This window comes from Macaca mulatta, chromosome 14, assembly GCF_049350105.2.
Source record: "Macaca mulatta isolate MMU2019108-1 chromosome 14, T2T-MMU8v2.0, whole genome shotgun sequence".
NCBI classification, from domain to species: domain Eukaryota; kingdom Metazoa; phylum Chordata; class Mammalia; order Primates; family Cercopithecidae; genus Macaca; species Macaca mulatta.
The window spans coordinates 117,854,151-117,881,412 of record NC_133419.1 but is presented as its reverse complement, the minus strand read 5'-3'; the positions used below and the strand labels follow the sequence as shown (position 1 = coordinate 117,881,412).

General features: G+C 56.3%; 2 protein-coding genes and 1 long non-coding RNA gene across 6 annotated transcripts; 1 reads left to right on the top strand and 2 right to left on the bottom strand.

The window, feature by feature from the left end:
* Positions 1 to 266: 266 nt before the first annotated feature.
* On the bottom strand, positions 267 to 5,683 carry TAGLN (transgelin). The gene is made up of 5 exons (XM_015115776.3): positions 5,621 to 5,683; positions 1,862 to 2,053; positions 1,579 to 1,756; positions 1,176 to 1,278; positions 267 to 844 (listed from the first exon to the last, which is right to left on the bottom strand). Exons 2-5 carry the CDS (start codon positions 2,039 to 2,041, stop codon positions 700 to 702), a joined length of 606 nt encoding a protein of 201 aa, XP_014971262.1. The 5' UTR covers positions 2,042 to 2,053; positions 5,621 to 5,683; the 3' UTR covers positions 267 to 699.
* On the top strand, positions 3,162 to 9,417 carry LOC114672412 (uncharacterized). Of its 2 annotated transcripts, XR_003722778.2 has the most exons (4): positions 3,162 to 5,498; positions 6,264 to 6,429; positions 6,607 to 6,726; positions 7,139 to 9,417. It is a non-coding gene; the product is annotated as an uncharacterized LOC114672412 (long non-coding RNA). The 2 variants fall into 2 exon arrangements; XR_013404315.1 differs by lacking the exon at positions 3,162 to 5,498 and having other exon boundaries at positions 5,965 to 6,429.
* SIDT2 (SID1 transmembrane family member 2) lies at positions 7,611 to 26,154 on the bottom strand. Of its 3 annotated transcripts, XM_028834014.2 has the most exons (27): positions 25,450 to 26,154; positions 23,128 to 23,249; positions 22,696 to 22,860; positions 22,562 to 22,607; positions 22,048 to 22,149; positions 21,862 to 21,945; positions 20,800 to 20,899; positions 20,539 to 20,604; positions 18,487 to 18,580; positions 18,073 to 18,125; positions 17,259 to 17,330; positions 17,009 to 17,080; positions 16,754 to 16,816; positions 15,884 to 16,002; positions 15,471 to 15,544; positions 15,312 to 15,378; positions 14,706 to 14,779; positions 14,442 to 14,565; positions 13,990 to 14,107; positions 13,000 to 13,136; positions 12,652 to 12,760; positions 12,358 to 12,434; positions 12,143 to 12,189; positions 11,748 to 11,853; positions 11,067 to 11,177; positions 9,127 to 9,240; positions 7,611 to 9,038 (listed from the first exon to the last, which is right to left on the bottom strand). In XM_028834014.2, exons 1-27 carry the CDS (start codon positions 25,630 to 25,632, stop codon positions 8,976 to 8,978), a joined length of 2,562 nt encoding a protein of 853 aa, XP_028689847.1. In that variant the 5' UTR covers positions 25,633 to 26,154; the 3' UTR covers positions 7,611 to 8,975. The 3 variants fall into 3 exon arrangements, with proteins under 3 accessions (XP_028689847.1, XP_028689850.1, XP_028689849.1); XM_028834017.2 differs by lacking the exon at positions 16,754 to 16,816; XM_028834016.2 differs by lacking the exons at positions 7,611 to 9,038; positions 16,754 to 16,816 and having other exon boundaries at positions 9,058 to 9,240.
* Between the last annotated feature and the right edge of the window lie 1,108 nt (positions 26,155 to 27,262).

The window sequence follows — 27,262 nt, the reverse complement described above, 5'->3', positions numbered from 1 at the left end:
TCCTCTGTTTCCCCAAAATCGCTGCACACTGCTGAGTGGCTCCTTTTTCCCTTCGGTCCCCGAGATTTTTCCCTTTGGTCTCCTGTTCTTCTACGGCCTGTTTCCTCTGAGAGAATCTGACCCTCCCAGAATCTTGGCACGTGAAGGGTCCTTCAGAGGACGGCAGCCAGGAACACATACAAGCCTGAGATGCCTGCCTGTCCCCTGCTCAGATTTGGAACCCTAACAGAAGTGACCAGAGCAAATCAAACTCTGCCAGCCAGGCCTGAGAAAAGATTGATGTATTTTTTTTTTTTTTTGAGTTCCAACCCCAAAAATATTCCAGGAAAAGATAGGAGGCAGGCTGGGCTGGTTCTTCTTCAATGGGCTTTTGCCGCCAAGGAGGACAGTGGACTTAGCCCACATCCAGGCTACCCCCAGCCCGCTTCTCCCCTGCTTAGCCCAGGGAGGAGACAGTAGAGGTGGTGGGGGCAGCCAGGAGGGAGGGGCCAAGGCAGTGATGCTTTCGGGTAAGAAGTTGGGCTGAGGCTGGGGACACAGGGAGGAGCTGCCCATGTGCAGTTACCGTTGCTCAGTGACAGAGCCTCAAAGCTTGGCCAGGGCTGAAGGTACCACACAGGTGTGGGTGAGGCAGGCTAAGCAGGATGGCTGTAGCCAGGGAGCTGGGGAGGGCAGGGCTCAGGGCTGGCCCTCTCCCCTCTAACTGATGATCTGCCGAGGTCGTCCGTAGCCTGTCATGCCGGCCTGGGAAGCCCCTCTGTTGGTGCCCATCTGAAGGCCAATGACATGCTTTCCCTCCTGCAGCTGGCTCTCTGTGAATTCCCTCTTATGCTCCTGCGCTTTCCTAGAAAAGGAGGAACCAGGATAAAGACTTGCTAGAACTGTGTGTTTTCCACCTGTTTTCTGATCCCTCTTGTTACGTCCTAGCCCAATCCCATTGCCTTCCTGTTTCATGTTTTTTCCCTAATCTAGCTTGCCTCATAGGCTAGGGAGACTGAGCGCAAGAGGGTGGAAAGGGAGGGGTCAAGGAGTATTAAGGACCCGTTATTCCCGATCTCAGACCCCCACTTCATCCCTTCTTGGCTATCTGCTTCCCCTAATCCTTCCCGCAAGCTCCTTAGCACAAGCTGTCTCCCACCCCATGTGGAGACACAAGCTCCCTGGGGGCCACATACTTCATAAACCAGTTGGGATCTCCACGGTAGTGCCCATCATTCTTGGTGACTGCCAAGCTGCCCAAAGCCATCAGGGTCCTCTGCACTGCTGCCATGTCTTTGCCTGTGAGAAGACAGGAGAGAGGAGACGAGTATCAAGAACGTATAAACAAGACTCCAAGCCAGGGCCTGCCCCCGTCTCTCACAAAAAAATGGCCAAACCAGGGGCAAGAGCTGTCCCCAATTCGAGGGAGGCCTCTCAGTGGGCCCTGTGAGCGTGGCGTGTTATTCTCGGCATATCCCATCCCTGCTGTGTGCAGGCGAGCACACCCCTAGTTGTGGCATATTCTGGTCATCCCCTCTCTCTGCCCCAGCACCCTGTCCTCCTGCCCACCTCCTCCCCCAGCCCTTTCTTCCTCTCTACCTTCAAAGAGATCAACAGTCTGGAACATGTCAGTCTTGATGACCCCATAGTCCTCAGCCGCCTTCAGGAACTGAGCCACCTGCTCCATCTGCTTGAAGACCATGGAGGGCGGGTTCTCAGGCACCTTCACCGGCTTGGAGCCATCAGGGTACAGGCTGTTCACCAGTTTGCTCAGAATCTACCAGGCATAGGGCATAGGACGCAGCTTAGCACTCAGCTCAGGGATTGGTCCAGGACTCACAAGGTGGCACACCCTAGCCCCCCAGCCCAGGGTGCCACTCACCACGCCATTCTTCAGCCAGACCTGGAAGCCCAAGCGCCCACGGTCTGGGCGGCCCACATCAGGGCCGCACTGCACTATGATCCACTCCACCAGCCGCTCCTCCAGCTCCTCGTCGTACTTCTTCTCGATTTTGGACTGCACTTCGCGGCTCATGCCATAGGAAGGACCCTTGTTGGCCATGTTTGGGGAGAGCTAAAGCAGGCCAGGGTGGAGGAGGGAAGGGCAGAGGGTCAGAGGATCAGGGAGCAGCTCTGCTTTCACCTGTGCCAGGTGGCCTTCTGGCTCTGTGCAGGGTACCCAGCCATCCTAGACACTTGTCACAGCACTGCCCATTCAGGCCAGGCTCAGCCCCCAGGCCAGGCTCAGCCCCTAGTCCAGACACCTCTCTGAACTTGAACACCAGGAAACAGGATACCAGGTCTTTGGAGGTCTAGAGCAGGGGTCAGTAAACTGTTTTTGTAAAGGACAAGACAGAACATAGTTTACGCTTTGCAGGCCATGTGGTCTCTGCTGTTGCAGTGGGAAAGCAGCCATAGACAATATGTAACAAATGAACATGGCTTTGTTCCAATAAAACTTTATTTACAAAAGCAGACAGCCGGCTGGATTTGGCCCATGAGCTGTAGTTTGACAACCCTTGGTCTAGAACATTCTTTGCCAAGACCAGCCACAGAGCCACTGGAGAGATCTTCCAGAAGCCACATTGCCCGCACAGAATACAGCCAGCTGGGGCGTTTGTCCAGCAGCAGGTGTGAGGGTTTACTGCCTCTGCCTCGAGGAAGCATCACCTCCCACTCTCACCCAGAAGCTGGCCCTGGCCTGGAAGCCGGAACTCCAGAACTGCAGCTCTTTTCAGGTCAGCTCAGCTTCTGGTCTGCAGCTGAAGAGACTAAAACTTGCCCACCCCAGGCAAGGGCTAGGAAGCCACCAAAGCCCAAGAGCTCTTGGCAAAGAAGCTGCATTTCCTCAGAGGAACCAGAGACACCTGGTCTACCCATCGACTTCCCCTCATGCCCTTATGGTCTCATAAGGCTACCCTTAAGGAGTAGCCTGAGTAACCAAGAAGTCAGAGTCCCCCAGGGATCTTCCAGAGCCAAGAGTCTGCCTGCCAGGGAATGGGAAGCCCGGCCCCATCCAGCAACTGCCACCCTGAGGGCCTGGGCCTGGCACTGCTCAGGAGTCCCACTCATGGAGAGGGGTGGCAGCAGGAGCAGGCCAGGCAGGTAGGTCCCTGGGCAGATGGATGGGGGTGGCTGGGAACAGGAACAGGAACCTGACTTGGCCACTAATGTCACCCTAGGGTGCTGTGCCTTCTCTCCAGTGTTTGTCTGAAGAGACTTCCAAAAGAGGTACCAAAGGAAGCCGAACCCATCTCCTGGCCTCAGAGGGTCAGAGGTTGGGAGGGACACACTGGTCTGAGGATGGAGGCAAGAGCGTGCTCTCCCGGCCCCCCCTCTGGTGAGACCCCTCCTCACTGGCACCCCACCTGCGGGAAGCAGAGCGAACACTATCACACCCCAGCGGTCCCGGGCCAGCTGCCCAGCCCAGTGCCCTGCCCTTCCTTTCCCAGGGCTGACAGCCTTTCTGGGCTCGAGTTCCTCATCCGTGAAGTGGGGGTTATGTTATCGACCTCAGAGGGCTGTGAAAATGGGACGGTGTCTGTGAACTCCCTCACATATTGCCCAGCCCTTAGCAGAGCTCCTCGAAATGTCAGTTCTTTGCTGCCCAGAGCCAGGCTCCTGGTAATGACCAGGGAGAGAGCCTGCTTTTGACCAAGGAGTGAAAAACTGACCTAGAAATGTCAGTTCCTTGCTGCCCGCTCCAGCCTCCACCCCTTTCTCACCATCATTCCCTGAGCACGCAGCAGCGTTCACATGGACTCATCGAAGCGCCTGCCATTGGGCATCCCTCTCCTCCTTGCGTCTATTTCCTTATGTGTAAAGTGGGGACAGGACCACCGCTGAGGACCCAGTTCTCTGAGCACTGGGGATGAGGTGGGCTTCTGGCCCAGCCAGCCCTCTCCCTGCCAGTGATGCCAGAGACCCCAGAGACAGTGCTCTGTTCCACTGTTCAGCTACAAACAGCCAATCCCTCCCTTCACCCTAAGTGTCCCAGCCCCGCTCCCCAAACACCCAAGGACTCCTGCACAAAGAACTGTGGTCCAAACCCCCAAGCCAGCTGGGACCAGGTGATTTCGGTAGCCCTGCATCCTGGCCTCCATCCATCCCAGCCTGTCTCAGCTTTTGCATCACCATCCCAGACAGGCACCCACCTTCTGTCCCTGGCCCTGCTTCTGCCCCCCACTCCACCTGCCCTCATGCCTGCCTTCCCCTCCTGCACCCCTGCTGGGCTCCTGAGGAACCAGATGGAAAGAGTGTGTGCCCCCTACCCCCCAGCTTCCAGTCTCAGGAGGATCAGAACAGACAGTACAGGTCAAAGCAGCAAGGCTAAGGGTGGCAGGTACACAACACTGCAGCCCCCAGATCTAGAGATAAGATTTGGATTTTGGTCAGAGGGAGGATGAAGCACACACCACCCCCACTCCCACCCAGCACCACCATCCTTCCCCGTCCTCCTCCTGGGTCAGGGTCTGAAGGTGGAGAATCCCCAGAAACCCTTTAGAGTCCTCTGATGAAGCCTCCCCAGACCCACCTTCGAGCCAGTGGGGAGGGGAGAGGAGGATGACTACGGGGCAGCCCACCCAGGGGCATCTCAAGACACTCCCAGGACAGCATGGACAGGCCTGGACCCTCCTGCCCTGTGGCTCCTGCCAGGGCCCCTCCCCTGAGCTGAGGTGAAAGTGGGCAGTGGAGAAAGTAAGTCCGGGGCAAATGGGCAGGTGGCACCCCCTACCAGCAGAAGCCCAGAAACGCGAGTAGAACCAGGGGACCCTGCAGGGCTGCTGTGCCCCTTCTCTCTTCCCAAATAGGAGTGAGCACATCAGGACCTCTGAGAGGGCAGGAGGGTGGCTCCTCTCCACTCCACGGACAAACAGAGTGGCCCGGCTACATAAATGCGCGCCATCCTCACTGCTACCTTTGGAATAGTACCTCGAAAGGAAACTACGCTTTGGAGAAGACCAAGGGTCCCAGGCCTGCCCTGTCCATCACTCCGAAGCTCCTCCTTGGCAGTACCCGCCCCCACCCCTCTGCTACAGTGCGGGTGACCTCCCACTGTCAGACAGTGGAAGGGGCTGCTTGTCGGAAGGACAGGCCTCCCATCTCCACACTCTGCTGCCCCAGACTGTGGAATACAAGAGTTCTGTGGCCCTTCACATTGTCGCAGGGCTATCGCTGCTGCTCAGGCCCTGGGGACCCGCCAGAGTGGGACACCGTGCTCTAACATAGGTGCATTCACCCACTCCTCACATCCTTGGAGGTTCTAGAGGGGCGACAGACAGCAGAGCCTTGGCCTAACCAGCCAGCGCCTGCAGCCTTACGCACACCCTGTGGATGCGGCTGACTGAGATGGGGAGCCTCCCTCTCACCCCGGTGGTTTCCACCATCAATTCCTCTGCACCAGCCAAGTCATCCCAGGCATTACAATGAGCCCAGGGCTGCCCGGTCTGAGAGAGATCCAGGACACTAGCGATCCAGCCCACTCTGCCTGGAGCTTGGGCCCCCACGCAGACTGAGAGGTGAGTTTTTCCCCAGCCAGGAGCTGGCGCCTGGGACTTCAGGAGAGCCTGCCTGAAATGCACCCACTGTTCCTGTCCATCTCCAGCCCAACTTCCCTCCAAGCCCCAGCCAGTGCACTCACAGGGCTTCCTCAGGGCTCGCAGGAAGGAGTGAAGACTTGTGTCTGGGCTTGGACAGACAGGATGGGGCGCTGGCTGGGTGAGGGGTTTAAAGGGCTGCCGCTGTGGTGATGTCAGCCTCCCCCGCTGGCTTGCTCCTCGGCCCCCTCCCTGCTGGAGGAAGCCGGCTCCCCTCCCCACCCCCGGCTCCCCCAGTGACTCCACACAGGCTCCATATTTGGGGAAAGACACCAAGTTGGAGCAGTCTACCGGGGCTGCTGAGACATTCTCTGCATGCTTTGGAGATGGAGCGGGCCAGGGCGGGGCATACTGCCGGCGGGGAGCCGGCCCGGGAAAAGCCTTTTATGGACAGGACCCTGCCCGGACTTACGGCTGCTCCTGCTTCACTGCTTTCTGGCCCCGAGTTTGAGAAGAGGGGGAGTTCAATAGAGTCTGGGTGGAGAAAGGGGCAAGGGGCTGGGGAGCTGGGGATCCCAGGGGTTTGTGGGGACAAACCAGCCCCCCTCTCCTCCTGGGGCTTTTAGCTCTGATGGGACATGGATCCAACCTTTCCTGAGGACCTACTCCACACCAGGCCCTCTGCAGTGCTCTCAGTGAATACTCACAGCTACACTGTGAGGATGTAATTACATCCCCATTTTACAGATGAGGAAACTGAGGCCCCGAGTGCATCTTCCTCAAGGCCACATGGTGAATGGTGAGTGGCAGATCCTGCGCACCTCTGCCGACTCTCGTGGGTGCAGGAGAGGTGGTCAGACCCACCCTTTCAATTGTACCACACTGCCCAGATTGAGAAGAGCTTTCAGTTCAGGTAGGTCTTGAGTTACATGCTTTAGGCTGGGATTTGAGGGTTCGGCAGAAGCTGTGTCCAACTCTGGTCCCATCCAGTGGGCAGTGTCAATAAGAGGGTCTCTAAGGCCTGGCAGGGCCTGAGACACTAACGCAGGAACAGGAGACTCAGGAGGCTGGTATCCCTTCCTCCCTTTAGTAACAGTCCCTACCAGCCTGGAGAACAGACCAGCCTCTGTCCCTCCACGGAGATGACCCACTCCCATCTTGCTTGTACCTGGCTTCAGGGATCCTGGGGAGAGACAGGAGGTTAAAAAAGGTGAGACTAACAGTGGGGTCCCTGGACTGCCTGCTGTGGCACTCCCCTGCAAGGGCACCTGGTAGGGAGGACCTAACACTGTCCGCTACACACACGCCACCACACCCGGCACCACCCCAAGCCAAACAAGGCCCTAGGAGGGGGCTGCCAGGCCTGGCAGAGGAGAGACCCACCTCTGCAGTTCTGCCCACTGCAGCCAGACGCGCTCGAGCCCAGGGGAGGCACAGCCATAGCACCTCCCAGTGGCGCCTGCGGGAAGAGCAGGAAGAGGAGCGGGGCCCTGGCAAGGGGAAAAAGCCCACTCCTCCATCCCTGACGCCGCAGACCTCTGGTTGTGTTCTGAATTCACCAAACTCCTTGGCCTCCAAATCGTGTCCTCCTTAGCTGACTGAAGTCTCAATGAACCTTTCAGGGACATATCAAAACTCCCTCCTCTTGGAACCTGCCCAGCTTCCATCACCCTCCTGACTCAGCCTGCATGCTCAGCAGATTACAAACGCCCCATCAGGGAGCACTGCCTGGGCCTGTGGCCTGTGGCCTGGTGAGCTTGGGGGCACTCGGGTCAGAGGTGAAGCGAGCCTCAGTCTGGCGGGCGGGGCCAGGTGGGCAGAGACTGCTGTTCCTGGGGAGGTAAGCATGGGTGTCTGGGGGGATGGCGTGGGAAAGGCTTTTTCAGTAACCAGCCTCTATCCAGCACAGTGCCCCGGTAAGTGTTTACTGAATTAATGCTGTTGCTGGAGAGACAGGAAAAATGGGAGAATCAAGGAACTGCAGTTCCCAGTAGGGTCATGGCTTGAAGGAAGGGGAGATGGAGGCCCTTCGCCTCTCCCCTCATCCTCAACAGCTCCACCCAGAGAGGGAGTGCAAACAAGGGGCCCAACAGCTGAGTCTGGTTTTTTATTGAATGCAAACTCATTCATAGAAAACGGAAATGCAACCATAGAATGGAAACGCTCTGAGAAAAGATCCAGACCCACCTCATCTCCCAGCCCACGCAGAGCTATAAAAACAAGTTTGGGAGAATAAAACACATTCCCATCCCCAAGGCAGAGGCCCCACCTGAGCTCCCCCATCCTTGGCATCTGGAGCGGACCAGGTGGGGGGACGAAGGGGCTCCAAGGACCAGGGTGGCCAGGGCGCCCAGAGCTGGGGCAACTCAGTGTAAACTCCAAGGTTTCGTAGGCATGTGTGTGCGTGACTAACAGAACTTGGCTGAAGACTGGACGGAAACTCAGAAGCCAGCCCTGGGTCCTAGAACGAGGCTAGGACTGGGCACGTACAGGGAAACAGCGCATCCCTTCCTGAGGCCCCTTTCTAAGGCAGGCACTGGGGCGCCCGCGGCTGTGGAGGCGGCACGAGCTGAACTCTTTGTACCGTCCCTCCTTTGCCCCTGGACATTCCTGGGCAGCGTCAATGGCACTGAAAGGCCCCCAGCTGGGGCTTGGCAGGACTAAGGGCCTGGAAAGGAAGGGAAGAGGTGAGGTGCTTCTCCCTCCAGTCCTGGTGCTGGCATCAGTCTGGGGGCTGATGGGACAAGGAGGTGACCTCTGAACTCAGCCTCTTGAATCAGAAGGCTGTTCTCAAATTGGGCTGACCGCATTGCTAAAGAGCCAGCCCTGAGCACAGGTCAGAGGGAAGATAGTACTCACCGCCCCGGGCCCCTTGCAGGCCTTAGCACCGAAAGTCTGGCACCAGCTGGCCAACCCCCAAAATCTCATACCCCCATCCATCCTGGCTGACTGGAATGGGCAGTGATGACAGCCAGGGACAGCCCCAAAGAGAACTGGGGCCCTGATACAGGACAGAGATTCAGGCCCCAGACTAGGCCCTGAAGCGGGAGTATGGGAGGAAAAAGGGGCCTTAGGTCCCAGGCTGGGGCATTGTGGGGAGGAGGACGGGCAAAATGCAAGGCATGAAATGGGGAGGGTGTTCCTTCCATCCTTCCTCTTGCAGAGGGACAAATGGAGAGCCAAAGGACGGGGGCCCATGGAAGAGAAGAAAGCAGCAATTTGGCCAATGTCCGGGGGGTTCCAGGGGAGCAGGCCTCCTCCTTGGCAGAGGACAGCTGCAAGGCTCCATGCCACCCCATGACTGTCCCAGGCCAAGCCTAGGCTAGACCTGGCTGTCCTGCTGCCATCCAGTGCTGGGCAGCGGTGCTGGGACTCATCACCACAGCACGACAGAGTGCCCGGTCTGTGACATAAAGGAGCTCAGGGCCCCCTGAGGTGAAGCGAAGGGCCTAGCTCCTGCTAGAAGACATAGATCTTGTCCCGCTGCACAGTGTCCAGGTCGTCATCCAGTGTCAGCAACACCTGGGGGGTGGACGCCAGATCAGCCACAGAGAAGGAGGCAGCTGCTACCTTCACGCACCCACCCGGCTTGGCCGAGAGGCCCGCTTACCAGGAAGGACCCGAACATGGCGATGGAGGAGAGGAAGTGCCAGATGTCGTGGTCGTCAAAGAAGTCGAGGAGGATGCAGTCCCGGTTGTGCTCCCTTGACTCCGCAGGGGTTTTCTTGGGGAGCAACAAGAAAAACTGCCGAGTGACCCTGCTCTGCCAGGGCCAGACCCATCTGCCATCTTGCTCCTGGGCACCCCTCTCTCCAGCCCCAGGCAGGACAGCAGCAATTCTGACCTGTCCCTTGTCCCCACCCCTTCCCGATCTAAGAAATGGCCTTTGGTTACAAACTTCTCCCTGAGTTCACTGGCTTCTCTTCCCCTTTCTTTCACTCTTACCCTCCTTCCTTCTGATTCTCTTCCCTTGATCTAAGAGCACAGGGTTGCAACAACCTTGAAGGCCTTCAGCTGAGGGATGGCAGAAGGCTTCTCACCCACTTCCCGGCCTTGGACTCCGCCCCTGCTCTCATCTTTCTGCAGGTTCATTGGTTTTTCCAAAGCACTACTGTCAGGTCACACCCCTGCTCTGGGACAGTAGCCATAACCTGTAGCACTCACGGTCTTCCCTGCTCTACCCATAAGCTCTATCCCATAAGCTCATCCAGGCCGTGTCTGTCTGTGCTACATGCCGAGGCCACAGACATCACCAAGACCTGCCCCACCCTCACAGTCGGCTTGGCTCCCAGATGAGTGCATTCACTGACGTCCAAATCTGCCCCGTATCATTACTACTAAGGTCAGAGCAGGTCTGGGCCATGGGGCTCTTCCCCATTTCCCAAACCTGTTTTTTTTTTCTTTTTTGAGACATAGTCTTGCTCTGTCGCCAGACTGCAGTGCAGTGGAGAGATCTCGGCTCACTGCAACCTCCACCTCCCGGGTTCAAGCAATTCTCCTGCCTCTGCCTCCCGAGTAGCTGGGACTACAGGCACACACCATCACGCCCAGCTAATTTTTGTATTTTTACTAGAGATGGGGTTTCACCACGTAGGCCAGGATGGTCTCGATCTCTTGACCTCGTGATCTGCCCACCTCAGCCTCCCAAAGTGCTGGGATTACAGGCGTGAGCCACTGTGCCCAGCCCCCCTCACCCAGGACTTTTATAGCCCAGAACAAGGCCCACTTCTTCCAGGAAGCTTTCCTGGACTCCTAACTCGGAGAGACCCCTTAGTCTTCTGTCCTCCTGCCCCGTCTTGCCTGTGCCCTTAATTTCATGTATCACATCATAAACAGCACTGAGAGTCATGCACCAAGAGTCCTTCCAGCCCTCTTCATCTAGTTTATGAGTCCCTCAGAGACCATGTCAGACTTAGTTCTGTTCCCAGAATTAAAGCCTGACATGTGGTAGGTGCCCTGCAAGGCAGAGAAGAGAGCCCAGCCTCGCTGGCTTCAAACACCAGCTGTGCCACTCACTGGCGACGTGCTCTGGGGAAGTCATGTGGCCTCTCTGAGCCTCATCTGCCTCGTTAAGTAAAATGGAGCTATCTGCAGGCTGGAATTCTAGGAGGATTAACTGGGACAGCTGCTATGAAAGTGCTGGCCTATGGTAGGTGTTCCCAAATGATGTTTGTGTAAAAATTTTTTTTAGAGACGGGGTCTGTCATCCAGGCTAGAGCACAGTGGTGCGATCTTGGCTCACTGCAGCCTCGAACTCCTGCGCAGGCTCTCTTCCTGCCTCCGCTTCCGGGGTAGCTAGGACTACTGCACTACTGGTGAATGCCACCACACCAGGCTAACTTTTTTATTTTTATTTTTTTCATTTTTTGTAGAGACGGGTTCTTACTATATTGCCCAGGCTGGCCTTGAACGCCTCAAGCGATCCTCCTGCCTCAGCTTCCCAAAGTGCTGGGATTACAGGTATCAACCACCAGGCCCAGCCCCAAACAATGTCTGAAAAGAGGACTGGCTACTTGTGGGCTCGTGAGGAGCCTGTGGGTGAGTGCTCACCTGCCAGGTGCTAAGTCCCTGGAAGAAGAAGAAGAGTGCGAAGCCCCAGACCACCGAGGTGCAGACGATGCAGAGCAGGGGGATGAGCTTGATCCTTTCCCCACTCCGGAGCTGGGAGGGGCCATGAAGGGACAGCAGTCTGAGGGCTCACCCCTGTCCCACCCCACTGTCCCACCCAGCCTTTCCCAGATTCCCTTTCCTCATGGCCTCCCAGGCCTTCAGGACTGCTCCTTGGATTCATACCATTCCACACAACCACAGAGATCAACCTGCCCCCGCCCCGATGTCCACCCCACCCAGCCTCCATGCATCCAGAACCCTGTGTCGGGACAGTGTACTGGCCTGGAGGTGCTCCCTATGCAGGGGGCTCCACTCAGATTGGATGGCAGGATGGTTCCTGGGGAAGCACCTGATCCTGGGAGGCCCACACCCTACCTCCCCTCGGCCCCTTCTGCATGGAAAGGGGCACTTACAACGGCAGCCTAAAATGCCACCCATTTCAAGGGTCCTTGGAAGGGGCTCAGAAAATGGCCTTTGGGCTGCAGTTGGCTCCTAGGGGCCCATGCAAGAGGCTTTAGCCTCTCCCTTCCGCAACCAGCAGTCTCACTGCCCCTCAGTGCTGCCGGGACCATCTCTCTCCCCAGAAAGCAGAGGATCTGATAGAGTGCCAGCCCCGCTCACCTTCATGATGATGTAGAAGGCGAAGTAAAGGAGCAGGTTGCAGATACCAATGGCCAACAAGTAGGAGGCGAAATCGTTGGGGCGCATGATGAGCCCATAGGCAGCCCTGGCAGGAGGGACGAAGGGTGGTGAAGCAGAAAGGCCAAAGGCAAGGAAGCACTCTTCCTGCCCTGCCCCGCCATGTTTTATTATGATGTTAGGCTGCATTCCGAGGCCCACAGAAGATTCTAGAAGCCCAGATGCCAAGAGAGAGAGGAGAGGCCAAGACCTCTCTTCTTAGCCCTCATGTCTTATGCCCAACATTTGGAAGTTGTCCTCAGCCCCTGATGCAGCCAGTGGCTGGCTGAGTCCCCAGCTGTCCACCCAGCCAGGCCGCTACCCCCGACTGTACTCACAGTGACCAGTTGATGACGTTGCCCATGACCAGCAGCACCATGCGGTCCTGGAGGGAAGCAGGACACGGGGACTGAGGGCAGGGCCAGGGAGGGTGGTGGAAGAAGGCCCAGCCAGCTGGTCCCCACCCTCCCCTGGGTCCTCAGCCCAGCCCCACTCCCCCATCAGAGGGAAGAAAGGAGATGTGGAGAATGGGGCAGGAGAGCCGGGCAGGTACCACGTAGAGCGGCCCGCTGCACTGCCGGATGCAGTCTGTGTAGAGCACGTGGAGGATGCGGCGGAAGATCCCCGAGTCTGCACAGAGAAGGGAGTGGCGCTGACAGGCACGGGGCACCCTCCTTTGCCGGACCCCTGGGATGTGCCAGCTGAGGAGCCCAGGCCTGATCTAATTCCTCACCCAGTGACTCCTCCAGGGCCCCCAGGAAGACAGAACCTGAACGACTCCCGTGCGTCCGGGTTCCTGAGGCCTCCCAGACCCCTCCCCCAGGCCCTGCCCCAGGTGTGCCCTCACCCAGTTTCCAGCGGCCCATGTAATAGAGCTGCGTGCTGAGGAGCAGGGTGGCAATGATGTGAATGACGGAGAAGACAATCCAGAACGCCGTGTTCCCTTTGCCAAAGACCTGTCGGGAGGCCACCAAGGGCAGCGGTGAGGGCGCAGAGGGAAGTGGCTTGGATGGCCCACCCTTCCTGGGGCTCGCTGCTCAGCCAGGCTGGGACTCAGAGAGGGGCCCAGGAAGGCATCTCAGGAGAGGAGCAGGAATCTCTCATGCAGGAGGCGGCGGAGGGTGTGCACCACGTGTGTGAATGCGCGTGCACCTATCCTATCATACAGGCTGAGCAGAGCAGGTCAGGCCCTCACCACGCCCAGCACAGAGAAGAAGATGACGATGGCCAGGCAGGCGTAGGCACTGTAGGCACTGGCGTTGATGTCCGGGTGCCGCTTCTGGTAGAGCTTGAGCATGCAGAGTCCGGCGATCATGTACATGAACGATGTGTCTAGGATGAGGGACACGGAAGGGAGCTGCAGAAATGGCCACCAAGCCCCAGCAGAGAACTCCTGGCCCCAGCAATCCCAGAGGAAGAGAGAGCCCTGGTGCCCTGCCATGGCTGTGGAGCGAGCTGGTGGTGGGGTGGCACTTGAACTTTAGTACCTTAGTTGTACCTGCCACACCACACTGCGTACATGCCACACCACACTGCCACCCCACTGGCCGTCGCCCAGAGTCTAACATCTCCTGAAGACAGAGACAACTTGGTCTGTGTCTTAGTCTGTGAGCACCCTGAGATCAGGGACGCCCTTTTATTTTTTTGGAGACAGAGTCTCACTCTATTGCCCAGGCTGGCGTGCAAGGGCAGGGTCTCGGCTCACTGCAACTTCCGCCTCCTGGGCTCAAGCAATTCTCCTGCCGCAGCCCCCCGAGTAGCTGGGATTACAGGCATGCACTACCACACCCAGCTAATTTTTGCATTTTCAGTAGAGATGGGGTTTCACCATGTTGGCCAAGCTGATCTCAAACTCCTGACCTCAGGCGATCCCCCCGCCTCGGCCTCCCAAAGTGCCAGGATTACAGGTGTGAGCCACTGTGCTCGGCACAGGGCCCCCTTCTTAATTATCCTGTTTTCTTCAGTGTGGCACATGCCTTTACATAGGAATAGCTTGACAGACAAATGAAGGAGCATCTAGGCGCCCATGTTTCATAGGCTAAGATGTGTACACACCCAGGCACGCCAGCCTTGGAGTTTCCTACAGGGCTGTCTTAGCAATCCCTGTAGGTGACCTGGGGATGGTGAAGGACTCAGGCAGGTCCCTGCTGCGGGTAGAGCCAGAAAAGAAGGAGGCTCCACTCACCGAACTGGAAATTGGTATAGTTGGGGCACACGTGATAGCAAGCACTGAGCAGCCCCTCCATCATCAGGGCTGTGCCCATGGCGTAGAACAGCCCAAAGTGTTTGGGGATCCCACATTCCTGTTGGGGAGAGAGAGAAGGGAAGGGAGGGAGGAAGTGAGGCAGGAAGAGAAGAAGGGACCCAAAAGAGGGACCCTAAGAGGAGTGGAAGAGGAAAAGGGGTGGGGTGTGTGTCGAGTGTGGGTGTGCGGGGGGGGGCTGGCCTGGAAAGGCTGGGCAAGGGAGGGCAGGGCAGGGTAGGGCAGGCTAGGACGGATAGGGTAGGCCAGACAGGGCTGGGGAGGGGAGAGCTGGGGAAGGCAGGGCCAGGCCTGCCAGAAAAGGCATCCTGGAGCCAAGGCTTGGGGTCTGTGCGGGAGCTGAGGCTGCGGCAGGCAGGCAGGTGCTCCCTCACCAGGGCATAGAGGTCGTTGCGCAGCAGGGCCCGGTTGTGGTTGATCTCCCGCTGCAGGATGATGAGCAGGAAAAGAAGCCCCAGCAGGATGTACCCCAGGTTGCTGAGGATGTTGTTGAAGGCGCTAGAAGGGGCGACACAAGGTGGACTGTTTGGGCCTCACACCCAGGCCTCTTCCCTAGCCTGGGCAGGCGTTGCAAAGCCCCAGCCCTTGCCCCATTTCACCCTTGGCCTGGACAAAGGGCCTCCCAGCATAACCCCCACCTGAGGTTGCCCAGCGGGTGGGCGCAGAGGAAGTTGTAGTAGCAGATGTCCTGATTCCCTGTGACATTCACCACCTGTAGCAGGAGCAGGGACAGGGAGTGGGTCTGTCGTCACGCCCAACTCAGCCCACACCCCGCCACCTGGGCCCCTTTGGCAAAAAAGAGCAAGTGCCACCACAGCTAGCAGGTGGGCACACACAGCACCCCAGGCATGCGCTCCTTCTGAGAACACGGATGCCAAGCAGCACAGTCACTGCCCCGCTCAGTAGGCGTGGCTGAAAACCCTGAGGCATGACTGTGATGGAAGTTCTTGCCCCATGGGACAGAGACAAGGGAAGGGAAACTGATGCTTACAAACTCCCAGGACTTTGGTTTCATAATCTGCACAACAAACCAGGGAGGGGCTGTCCCCATTTTGCAGATGAAGAAACTGACACTCAGGGTTGGGGGGTTATGTGATTTGCCTTGGGTCACTCAGCTGGGAATGCAGAGCTGGGATCTGAACCCAGGTCCTGCGATGGAAGACCAGGGCCCCAGGCTGGGAGGCTCTGAACTTTGGGGCAGTGTCCCAGGCTGTGGGAAAGGTGAACCTGCCCTGCCCTCTCACCGTCTGGTAGGTGATCACCAGCTGCACCACAGGAAGGGCATAGAAGACAGCAATGGTGGCGATGTTCCTGAGGAGTGGGAGGGCGGCAGTGAGGCAGGCGGCACCCAAGGCCGCCACACGCCCACCAACAGCAGAGCCCCAGCCACTCGGCCCGCTCACCAGAAGTAGATCTGGTACTTTTTCCGCAGAACACGCTTGTCCTTCCGTGCCAGGTCGGCCACATAGAGGTATTGCTGGGGAGAAGCTGGAATCAGCCCCACTTACTGCCACTGGGGAGAAGCCCCTCCCCCAGGTTAGAGGTGGACAAGAGGGGCCTCCCTCAGACAGGGCCGAATGCAAGTGGGCAGGGTTCAAGGCCATCCCACTGCTTCGGCCACTTAGACCCAGGGTTTGGTCAATCATGCCGGAAGGGGTTGGGGCTCAAGTTAGTTTCCCCGGCATCTGTCCTGCCCCCGCTGAGCCCCTTCCTTCTGCTTCCGTAAATGCCATGTCAGTAGGAACATGCTGGGGCAGGAACACAGAATGTCCCTTTCTTGGGAAACGCCTGACCAGGCCAGGCCCATGGGTCAGACCTTGGTGCGAATGACATTCTTGTCGGAATCGATGTCGGTCAATGTGTCATAGTCATCCTCCTCCACAGAGCTCATGGAGTCCACTCGGGGCCGAGTACCAACAGGTTCAAAGGAGCGGCCTGGAAAGGGCAGGGAGGGAGGGGTTGCACCGGTGGGCACAAAACCCACAGTGGCCCTCGCCCATCTGAGGCAATTATAACAATTATTAGGCAGTAGGGAAGAGGCAAATTGTGGGCTGGGGCTCAGAGCTGGGGTGGAGGTGGGCTCAGGAGCTGGGAGGAGACATCAGGTGCTCCTAAGTCCTGGGGGAGGATGGTAGACTCTAGAAGAGGCCCACACAGGAGCCACTCTAGCTTTGCTCTGTTCCTGGCACCCCTCATGGGCTAGGGCTTCCCAGGCCAGGACACTGAGGAGACCCCAGGCAGCAGACACAAACAACAGGATTGAACTCGGCAAGTCATGCTGATTAAATGGCGCCCAGCCCTGTGGGTTCTGAGAAGACACTGGCTTGGCTGCCACTGGATTAAAGACCCAGTGGGCCTGGGGTGCAGAAAGAGCATCTCTCCTTTATTCAGAGGCCAGAATGTGACCCCCGAGCCTGTGAGCCCTCCCCTAGCAGGCCAGGGAGTGAGGGCGCTGGCAACACAGACGATAAACTAGAACATCCAGCGTGGGGGGAGCAGAGGCACCAGCCCCCCAGCCAAAGGAGTCTGTGTCATGCTGCTGTCTCAGAAGACACAAGAGCGGGCAATTACTGGAATTACATGGGAAAGCCATGCACATAGAATCTTTCTGGCCCCATAGCCGGCAGTCAACCGGAGCCGGCAGGCACTGATTGGCAAAACGGCCCTACCCCCTCCCCACGTCTACCCATGGCAATGCACAGCTGCCGCATCTGGCCAGAGGGGAGGCGCCGCTTGAACTGGTCGTGCCCTTCAAAGGAAAGGGAAAGTTACCAGGGAACTGGGGCCAAAGAGGAGGGGATGAAGGAAGAGAGGGGTTACGAAAACAGCAGGCCTTTCCTGGGTTCCAGCATCTGACAGAAGAGGCAACCGCCCACCGTGACATTTTACCTAGCCAACACCAGCCTGCACCACACAGCCCCTCCCAGCCTGGCCCACTCACCCTGGTAACCATAAGAGAGGTCCCCAGCGCCAGCGCTGTCAACCAGACCATCCGTAGATCCAGAAACATTCTCTGCGAGGAAGGATCAATGGTGAGGCAGGAAGGAGAGGCCGCAGGGAAAGGGGCTCTGAGCACCCGCAGAGGGTGTGGGGGCCGGAGGAGGTGGCTCCCACTCTACTGCCCCAGAGGTGGTGGCCTAAGGAGACCAGGTTGTGTCCCCGGCAAGCACGGCGCTGGCTTTGACACGTACCAAAGGAGCCATAGTTGTAACCCTCATAAGGGGAACTGCCAGGAAAAGAATCAGCCAGGACTCGAGGGTGACCTGCAATGAGAAGTCAAGGTTCGTTAGCGCTGGATGGAGAGAGAGGGCTAGAGCCAGGAAGAAGAATAAAAAAAGATCCAGAGAAGACAGCCACAAGGAGGCCATGCCAGCAGCCGAGAAGCAGCACCTATCCAGGCAAGCACGCCCCACGGCTGCCACCACCACCCGCCCCAGCCCCCTGCCTGCCTCTCCCATGGAAACAGCACCACCCTTTGTCGTCCCTAAAGAGAGAGAAAGTTCAAGAATGGGCACATCTAAGTTACCAGCAACAAAGACAACATCTGGCCTGCCCACGTGCCCTCCAGACAGCCCTGTGCTCCACCCTCCCTCCCCGACTCTGGACTCCAGCTCCTCTGCCCACAGCACTTGGAGCTTACCAAGGAGAGAAGCTAAGAGAGAAGGTCCCACGCAGGAGGGAGGACAGAAAGAGAGGGGGGGTGGAAGAGAGAGAGAAGGCAAGGTTAATAATCCCAGAGACAGTGGGCCGCACTGCCCAAGGCAGGCAGACACCATGGCTAGACACGGAATAAACCAAGCAACGGCCTCAGCCTCTGAGGTCTGCATGTTATGGATGCATGGACATCATATCCCAGCCTCATTCCCATCTGTGGAATGTTACCCCAATCGGAACATCCGGAAGCCCCCAGCCCTTCCTCCTTCAACCCCTTAGGGAACCATCCACCACCATCCCCCAAAACACAAAGCACATTGTGCCTGCCCCACCCAGGCCCCCTGGAGGTACCGCTTTCTGGGCAGGCTCGGTCAATGGCCACCAGCAGGGTCTTCTTCTTCTGCCTGCATGGACAGAATCCAAAGGCCACCCAGATGGGACAGGACAAGGATCCCTCTGTATGGGGCTGGCTTTCCTTCTACCTCTCCACTCCACTCTCATCCCTATGACCCTGTCCTCCACCCTTGGTCCCAGGGTTCCTCACAGGCTGGAGAGCAATATGGGGTCTCCCTGCTTGGGAAGAAGGCTGAGGGGAGGGGATGGTTTCTAGAGAGGGTCACGGGCCACAGACTCTAACAGTCCCACCATCATCTGCTATGGATGGTGTCAATTACCCTAGGCTGGCTCAGATCCTGCCAGGCGATCTCCCTCACACACCTGCCCAACTCACCCAGACCAGGGGAGGGCCCAGCAGTTCCCCTTTACCTCCAGTTCTCCCAGCAGGCCAGGAGGACGGTCAGCAGGTAAAAGGACAGAAATATACCCAGGCAAAAGAGCATCCCACTGACGTAGGCCTCAGCTTCCAGGAAGAAACAGGAAAGTGGATGGGTCAAAACCTTCCACCACCTCCCATCATGGCACCCAAAGGCCTTCATGTCCTCCTCTGCCCAGCCCAATCTCTCACCCCTCTCCCCTCGAATGTAAGGCCCTGCCCAGCCAGTATGAACAACTAGCAGTTCCCCTAATACACCGAACTCTGACACACTCCTATTTTTGCTCATGTTGCTCCCTGTGCTAGAACTTTCTCTTCTACTTCTCCTTTTTTAAGAGTTGGGGTCTTACTCTGTTACCCATGCTGGAGTGCAGTGGCATGATCATAGCTCACTGCAGCCTCCAACTCCTAGGCTCCATCCTTCCACCTCAGCCTCCTCAGTAGCTGGGACTATAGATGTGTGCCACCACACCTGGCTCATTTTTTAATTTTTTATAGAGATGGGATCTTGCTATGTTACTCAGGCTGGTCTTGAATTCCTGGCTTCAAGCAATTTCCCTGCCTCAGCCTCCCAAAGTGCTGGGATTATAGGCTTGAGCCACTGTGCCTGGCCTCTCAAAAACTCCACCTTGACTTAACCCTCAAACCACAGCTCAGGGACTGTGTCCTCTAGGAAGCCTTCTCTATCCTGTATTTCCACAGTGACCTGTCCTTTGCTCACCACAGCTCTTAACTGCCTCCTGTTCCTCTAGAAAGGACCCCGCCCCCCTGTGGACTGCTGCCTTAGCATACCACCCGGCATATAGGAGATGCTCAATAAATATTTGCTGAATAAATAATCCATATAAGAGAGGCACCCTTGGCCGGGCGCAGTGGCTCAAGCCTGTAATCCCAGCACTTTGGGAGGCCGAGACGGGCGGATCACGAGGTCAGGAGATCGAGACCATCCTGGCTAACATGGTGAAACCCCGTCTCTACTAAAAAAAATACAAAAAACTAGCCGGGCGAGGTGGCAGGTGCCTGCAGTCCCAGCTACTTGGGAGGCTGAGGCAGGAGAATGGCGTAAACCTGGGAGGCGGAGCTTGCAGTGAGCTGAGATCCGGCCACTGCACTCCTGCCTGGGCAACAGAGCAAGACTCCGTCTCAAAAAAAAAAAAAAAAAAAAAAAAAAAGGCACCCTCTGGCTGGGCACAGTGGCTCATGCCTGTAATCCCCGCACTTTGGGAGGCCAAGGCGGGTGGATCACCTGAGGTCAAGAGTTCAAGACCAGCCTGGCCAACATGGTGAAACCCTGTCTCTACTAACAATACAAAAATTAGCTGGGCATGGTGGCAGGTGCCTGTAGTCCCAGCAACTCAGGAGGCTGAGGCAGGAGAATCACTTGAACCCAGAAGGTGGAGGTTGCAGTGAGTCAAGATCTTGCCACTGAACTCCAGCCTGGGTGACAGAGCAAGAGTCCAAAAAAAGAAAGAGAGGCACCTTCTTTCCCCTCCTATTACAGTCCCTTAGGGCCCCATGTAATCATTCAGTAAATATTTATTGAGCACTGAGTAGGGGCCTGGTACTTTCCTGCTAATTTTGTCTGCTAATTTTGTGCTGGCCCTCATAATTAGTGAGATTCATTGGGCAAATTTTACTCCCTTTGTCATAGAAACAGGGAAACTGAGATTCAATCTTATAGCAGTGACAAATTAGGATATGTTTCTGAATATGAGATTAAGAAACATCCTTCAGAATAAATAAGATTATGCTAAGAAAGCAAAATTAAAGCTCTTTCTTACAATCAGGTAACACTGCTGATAAGTGGCAGGAAGTGAACTGGACCTCAGTTCCTCCATCTTTAGTCATGAACTCTCTGTCCCACATCACACTGGAACTCACTTCCGGGCCCTCCCCATCTAGAAGCCTGCGAAGAACACTCCCCGTTCCTAACCCACCAGCATATCTGCATCCTCATCACCCACTTCAGGGCACACCCTATATCCCAGGTCTGAAAGGAGGAGCCAGAGAGGCTTGTCCATCCCCACTCAGCCACCCGCACTCACATGTGACTGCTTGAGACACCAGCACTGACAGGGTTTTCTGGCGGTGCCCTTGATCGACCGGTTCATCTGGAAGTAAAATGTCAAAGCAGCAAATTGGTTGCCTGGAGCTTGGCTAGAGTCAGTGGAACCAGGCCTTTGAGAGACTGGAGCCAAAAACCCATGTCCTGTCAGGTCCACCAATCAGCCACACAGGCTCTTCTGGCTCCCAGAAAGTGACCAAGCCCTCCCCACCCCTAGCCAGGCCCAGGGCACAAAATGTACCTTCTACGAAGGGGTAGAAAGGCAGGGAGCCCCCGCACGCTTGGTCTTCGGTCTTCACCACCACCACCACATAAAAGCTGTTGCTGGGGAAGTCTTTGCGCTGCAGGACGATGATGATAAATATCATCATCACCATCATCATCACCATCATTCTTTTCGGAATACTTATTCTGGGGCCAGACATTATGCTAAACTCTTCATAGGTATTATTTTACTTAATCCTCACAAAGATTCTTTTTTTTTTTTGGAGTGGAGTTTTGCTCCTGTTGCCCAGGCTGGAGTGCAGTGGTCTGATCTCAGCTCACTGCAACCTCTGCCTCCCGGGTTCAAGCGATTCTCCTGCCTCAGCTCCCAAGTAGCTGGGATTACAGGTGCCCGCCACCACGCCCGGCTAATTTTTGTTATTTTTAGTAGAGGTGGGGTTTTACCACGTTGGCCAGGCTGGTCTTCAACGCCTGATCTCAGGTGATCTGCCCATCTCAGCAGGTGTAAGACACTGCACCTGACTTTTTTTTTCTCTTGAGACAGGGTTTCACTCTTTTGGCCCAGGCTGGAGTGCAGTGATGCGATCTCGGCTCACTCCAGCAATCTCCGTTTCCCAGGTCCAAGTGATTCTCCTGACTCAGCCTCCCGAGTAGCTGGGATTACAGGCATGCACCACCATGCCCGGCTAATTTTTGTATTTTTAGTAGAGATGGGGTTTCAGCCTGTTAGCCCAGCTGGTCTTGAACTCCTGATCTCAGGTGATCCGCCCACCTCGGCCTCCCAAAGTGCTGGGATTACAGGAATGAGCCACCGCGCTCAGCCCTATTATTATTACAATGAATGAAGTAGGTATGACAGCCAGAAGGGGGTTCTCTACTCTTTCCCATCCGCAAGAGCAACTGGGAATATGGTTCAACTCTCATATATATCAGGGGACTCAAAGTCACAGGGACCGGAAGGCCAAAGACTCAGTCTTGTGTAGCATAGGAGTGGGCAGAGGAAGAAGAGCTCAAGTTTGGAAAGTTACACAGCTTATCGCCCAGCCACACTTCCCACGTGGCCACATGCATTTCCTACCTGTACTGTGATGGCCGCCTTCTTAGTCATCGTCTGGTACATTCCGATGAAGGCTACGTTGTTGTCCAGGTCATAGACAGGACACTGCAGAGGGGCGGGAGAGGCAGATGGATGGGAACCTGGTCTGCCCCTCTCTTTAGCAGCCCTGCTGCCTGCTAGGGAAGAGCAAAAGGGCAGGCAACTCACCAGCACATCCTGGATGGAGATGACTGAGCAGGGGAAGGCCTTGTTGGAGGTCACCTTGACAATTACCGAGTCCACGCCTTCAGGGAACTCATACTTGAAGTACTGAGGGTGCAGGAAGGAGGGGGGAGCCCCATCTCATGAGGATGCTCTCTTGGCCCCTCTAGAAGGGAACCGTCCCCTATAAGCGGGGACCCAGAATCCTCTGAGGGACGGGCAGCAGGCTCTCTGAGGAGACAGGCCTTGACCATAGCAGCCCCTTTCTCTGTATACCACTCCCTTCAACCTCAGCAGGGCACTCAGTGGAATGCCGGAGAGGCAACCAGACTCCACGTCTCTGCACAGTCCCATGCTGTCTGTCCCCTCACCATGTCAGGGCCAGAGCTCCTCTTTCCAGAGAGCCCTCCATGGAGAAAACAGCCAATTCAAAAGTCCAAGCAAAGACTGCTGACCACTCCCATTCTCATATTCAAGCTCCCCCATTTCTCCTCTGGAGCAATCAACAGGGAGATGATACCTGGGGCTGTGCTGCTGTAGTATTGAAGCTGAACTGCTCCCCGGTCCTGCAGGGCAGAGAAGATCCCCCAGTAGTCACTCCCAGAGCCTGCGGAAGAACTAGCCCCCGTGGTCCCTTTGCTCTACCCTGCAGACCTGAGCACAAAATCATCCATGCGGCTGACCCGGAGCTGGTACGTGGTGTTGACTGGTGACAGGGTGGACACATCCACGTAGAAGAACTGAATCTCTGACTCATTCTTGGTGGGGGGCTGACACAGGGTTCGTTCCACTTTTTGGTAGAGGTACTTGCGCTGAAACCTATGGCCCGAAGCAGAGAGATAGGATGTGAGCACTGTCCCAGCTGGCCTGCCCCTCCAGAGGAGCGAGGCCCCACCTCCCCCGGTCTGGTCTCCACCACCTCACTGCGAGGTGCACAAGCTCCCAGCTGGCACACTTGGCCCTTGTGCTGTTGACGAGCCTCCCGGCCCAGGGAAAGGGAAGGAGAAATGGGGGGGTCCTGGTTGAGACTCCAGGCAAGGACTGGCTGAGGCCACCCCACTTCCCTGATGCCCAGATCCTACTCACATCCCTCGCAGGATTAGGGGCACCTGGAAGGACACCACAGCCTCCTTCTGGCGGACCACAAACAGCAAAGGCGCCCCCTTCTGCTTGTTCAGGACGTTCACGGACACACGCACGCCCTCTGTCTGCAGACGACATAGAAATGCCTCTCAAGCCTCTGCCACCAGGGACACGTGGCTCCAGAGACTATGAGCCCTGCCCTCCATCATGCCCGCCACTTTGGTCTTTCTCCATCTCAGTCGGGCCAGGGGGTCATCTCTGCCCCTTCTTCTGCCAGAACAACCCCAGACTCCGGGAAGTGCCTTTAGATATGAAAAAGGAAGAAAGGACTCTAAGCAGAAAGAGATCAAACTTCAGAGAATCAGGCACTGGGGGCACATCCTGCCCTGCCATAGAAACCAAAACCACTCCCTGTTCTGAAAAAAAAAATCAGATTCCCCATTCTCAAGAAAGCAAGAGACCCGGGCACAAGACCACACAGCCAGGTTGCAAGAATTCTCCCAATCTCAGCTGTCTGGGGTCTAGACTTCCCACACTAGCTGTGTCTGTTTAAACTCAGGGACTCACAGCTGGGGAAGAAACCAGGAAAGACCTGTGCTGAGCACAGCTCCTGGCCGGCAGACATGTGCTGGGCAGCAGGACCCAAGCAACTGCAGGGTCTCGCCCTCTGCCAGGAAACAGGGAGTCTCCAGGATACCCCATTTCTATCCATGTGCATAGGATGCACAGGCCTGCACACACACACGTGTACACACCCCCAAACACACATGAAGACACAGGAGAGCAAGAAGTGCTCCTCAACCTTCCTTGTGAGCCAGGAAGCCAGCAGGAAGCTCTAGTTAACAACTAACCTGGGGCCAGAGCCCAGAGGAGGGGTAGGTATTGAAGGCCATGTTGTATCCTTAGCTCCCACCAAGGGACAGGGCTGTGGAGAAATCACTTTACTTCTCTAAGCCTCAACTTCTCCCTCTATAAGATGACAGCCAGGTGCGGTGGCTCACGCCTGTAGCACTTTGGGAGGCCCAGGCAGGAGGATCACCTGAGGTCAGGAGTTCGAGACCAGCTTAGCCAACATGGTGAAGCCCCATCTCTATTAAAAATATAAAAATTAGCTGGGTGTGGTGGCAGGCACCTGTAATCTCAACTATGTGGGAGGCTGAGGCAGGAGAATCACTTGAACCCAGAAGGTGGAGGTTGCAGTGAGCTGAGATCACACCACTGTACTTCAGCCTGGGCAACAGAGTGTGAGACTGGTCTCAAAAATAAAAATAAAAACAAAAAAGATAAAGTGATCTTCACCCTTGGAGCTATGAAGGAGCATATATAAACAACGGGAGCTTAAAGGAAAAATAAAACTAAATCCATCTTTGAATGCTTGTTATTGGGCTGCTGAAACCCAAGCCCTAGGGCAGCATTTCCCAAGAGAGTAAAAACCACTGCTCTCCAGTGCCTTTAGATATGGGAAAAAAGGAAGAAAAGACTCTAAGCAGAAAGAGATCAAACTTCAGAGAATCAGGCGCTGGGGGCACATCCTGGCCTGCCATAGAAATCAAACCACTCCCTGTTCTGAAAAAAAAATCAGTTTCCCCATTCTCAAGAGAGCAAGAGACCCGGGCACAAGACCACACAGCCAGGTTGCAAGAATTCTCCCAATCTCAGCTGGGGTCTAGACTTCCCACACTAGCTGTGTCTATTTCAACTCAGGGACTCACAGCTAGAGAAGAAACCAAAGAGAAGTCAGGGTGAAGTGGATTTTTCACAGTGGACAAATTCCCCTTCTCTTCCCACCCAACTTACAGTTGGCCTTATAAAAGCTCTGTCACCCTCAATTTACAAGGCCAGCTGGCTCTCCCAGGCAGGAAGAGGGCTGGGAAGCCCTGCATTCATCTCCCTGGGGAGTTTCAGATGTAATTTGCCTGCACAGAGCTTTTCAGTTCTGGGTGTCTCATTCCCTTGAGGTTTTCTGGGTAAGCCCAGTAATAAGCCTGTTTCCTCTCCCACCCAGACCCCACAGAGCTGTCAGATTCTGGGGTTTAGGGTAGAGAGCAAACCATGTGTGCTCAGACCACAACTGATGGAAGAATGGGGGTGGAAGAGAAGATGGGAATGAGCCAACTTCAAAAACTGCCCAGCTGGAGCTTCAGAGAAACACTGGTGGCAAAGGAAGGAGGACTGGTCAAGAGGCTCCAGTGTGGTTCTGGGAACTGGGAACCCAGCAGGGCGGCTCGTTCATGGGGCCTCCCAAAAGAGTAGCGGGGTGACACAATCTCCTAGCCCTCGTCGGCTCCCCCACTCGCCTCTGACCTCCCAGCCCCCAGCCCTCACCCGGTTGCGGGTCACAGTATGGTTGAAGGTGTAGATGTTGACCAGCTCGCTGTTGACCTCGTCCACGTAGGTGCGCTCAAACTCGGCGTCTTTCTGCGAGACGTTCTTGGGCCCCAGAACCCCCAGATAGCTCTCGACCGAGGCCACCAAGAACACCAAGAAGGGCAAGCCCAGAGCGAACATGGCCCCGGCAGGGCGGCAGTGGCAGCGGTGGTGGCGGCGGCGAAGGCGACAGGCGACAGGACACCTCCGGGACGGGTTGCGGCTGCGGCCGCAGCTTCCAGCATCTCACCAGGACCAGAACTTTAACCCTGGCCTGAGATTAGGAAATGTCCCCTCCCAAGAGCCGCGGAGAGGCTCCCAGGGTCCCCGCAGGGGAGGGGGCGGCCGGGAGGGGGCGGGGAGGGAGGGGATGCGGGCTATGGGCAGGGGTCCCAGCTCGCGAGGGGGCTGAGTACGGCCTGAGACCTTGGAGCCCCGGGCCAGGGCCGTGAGGAGGAGGACGGCTGGTTGCCGGGAGCCCGGAGACGCCGGGAAAAGGGAGGGAGGAAGAGCAGGCGGCGGGGGCTGGCCGCTGAGGGAGGCGAGTCGCGGGGTGAGGGGCGCGATAGGTGGTAGCGACCCGACGCCGTGCTGGGCTGCGAGTTTTCCGAGGTGAGGGCCCTTTAAGGGCGGGCGGACGCGCCGCCCCGACGCACAAACACTGGAAAGTGAGCTGCGCCGCTGGGCGATAAACAGCAGGGCTGCTGGCCCGCCCGCTGACGTCAGGGGAAACTGACACAGATTTAAAGGACCAGGTCCCGCATTTGTCCTTAAAGGGGCTGCAGCTGTCTAGCTGGAGGGGAAAGCCTGCAATGCCTTCTACAACTCCTACCCAGCTCTCTCCCGTTATTCTCACCATCTCTGAAACTCATGTTGGAATAGGCAGATGTTTCTGTTAAGGATCTCCAAGTGTTGGGTTCTTGTTGAACAACTCCTACCTTTGCTCAAACATAAGGATTCCCCCCTCCCCGCGCCGCACCACCTTTACAACTAACATCGTCCATCCCTGGGCCATTGTTTCTCCAGGGATCTTAAAAAATGAACTCAAAGGATTAGGAAACAGGACGGTAGCCCTACCGGCGGAGGGGAAACGGAGGCAGCACTGCAAGAGGAATCCCCATGCCTCTCCCACCTCCCTCTGGAGGGGCCACACAGCTGCAGGGACGGCCTTCCGAGCTTCCCAAGCTTGCTGGGCTGGGGCTGTTTCCCCTCTTCTCTCAGGGGCAGTTACAAAGCTCATTGAAAGATACTGACCTTCAGTGTAAAATGGTGAAAACTTTTCTACAAAATATTTTGGCACTGTTTCAAGAAACTTAGAGAGCTTTATACCCTTTGATCCAGTAATTCCACTTCTGGACTCTATCCTAAGGAAATAGGAAGCACAGATAAAAATACGTGGGCAGCTACGCTTATCACTGTGATATTTATAATATAAAGCAAAAAGGAAACAACTTGGAATCCATAACGAGGGATTGGTTAAATGCACTATCATGAAGGCATCAAAAATGATGCTTAAGACTTCAAAGGACATGTAAGCAGAGAATTCAGATATGACACTAAATAGTATATAGGGCCAGGTGCCGTGGCTCATGCGTGTAATCCCAACACTTTGGGAGGCCAAGACGAGTAGATCACTTGAGGTCAGGAGTTCAAGACCAGCCATGGTCAACATGGTGACCCCTATCTCTACTATAAAAATACAAAATTAGCGGGGCGTGGTGGCGCGTGCCTGTAATCCCAGCTACTGGGGCGGCTGAGGCAGGAGAATCAC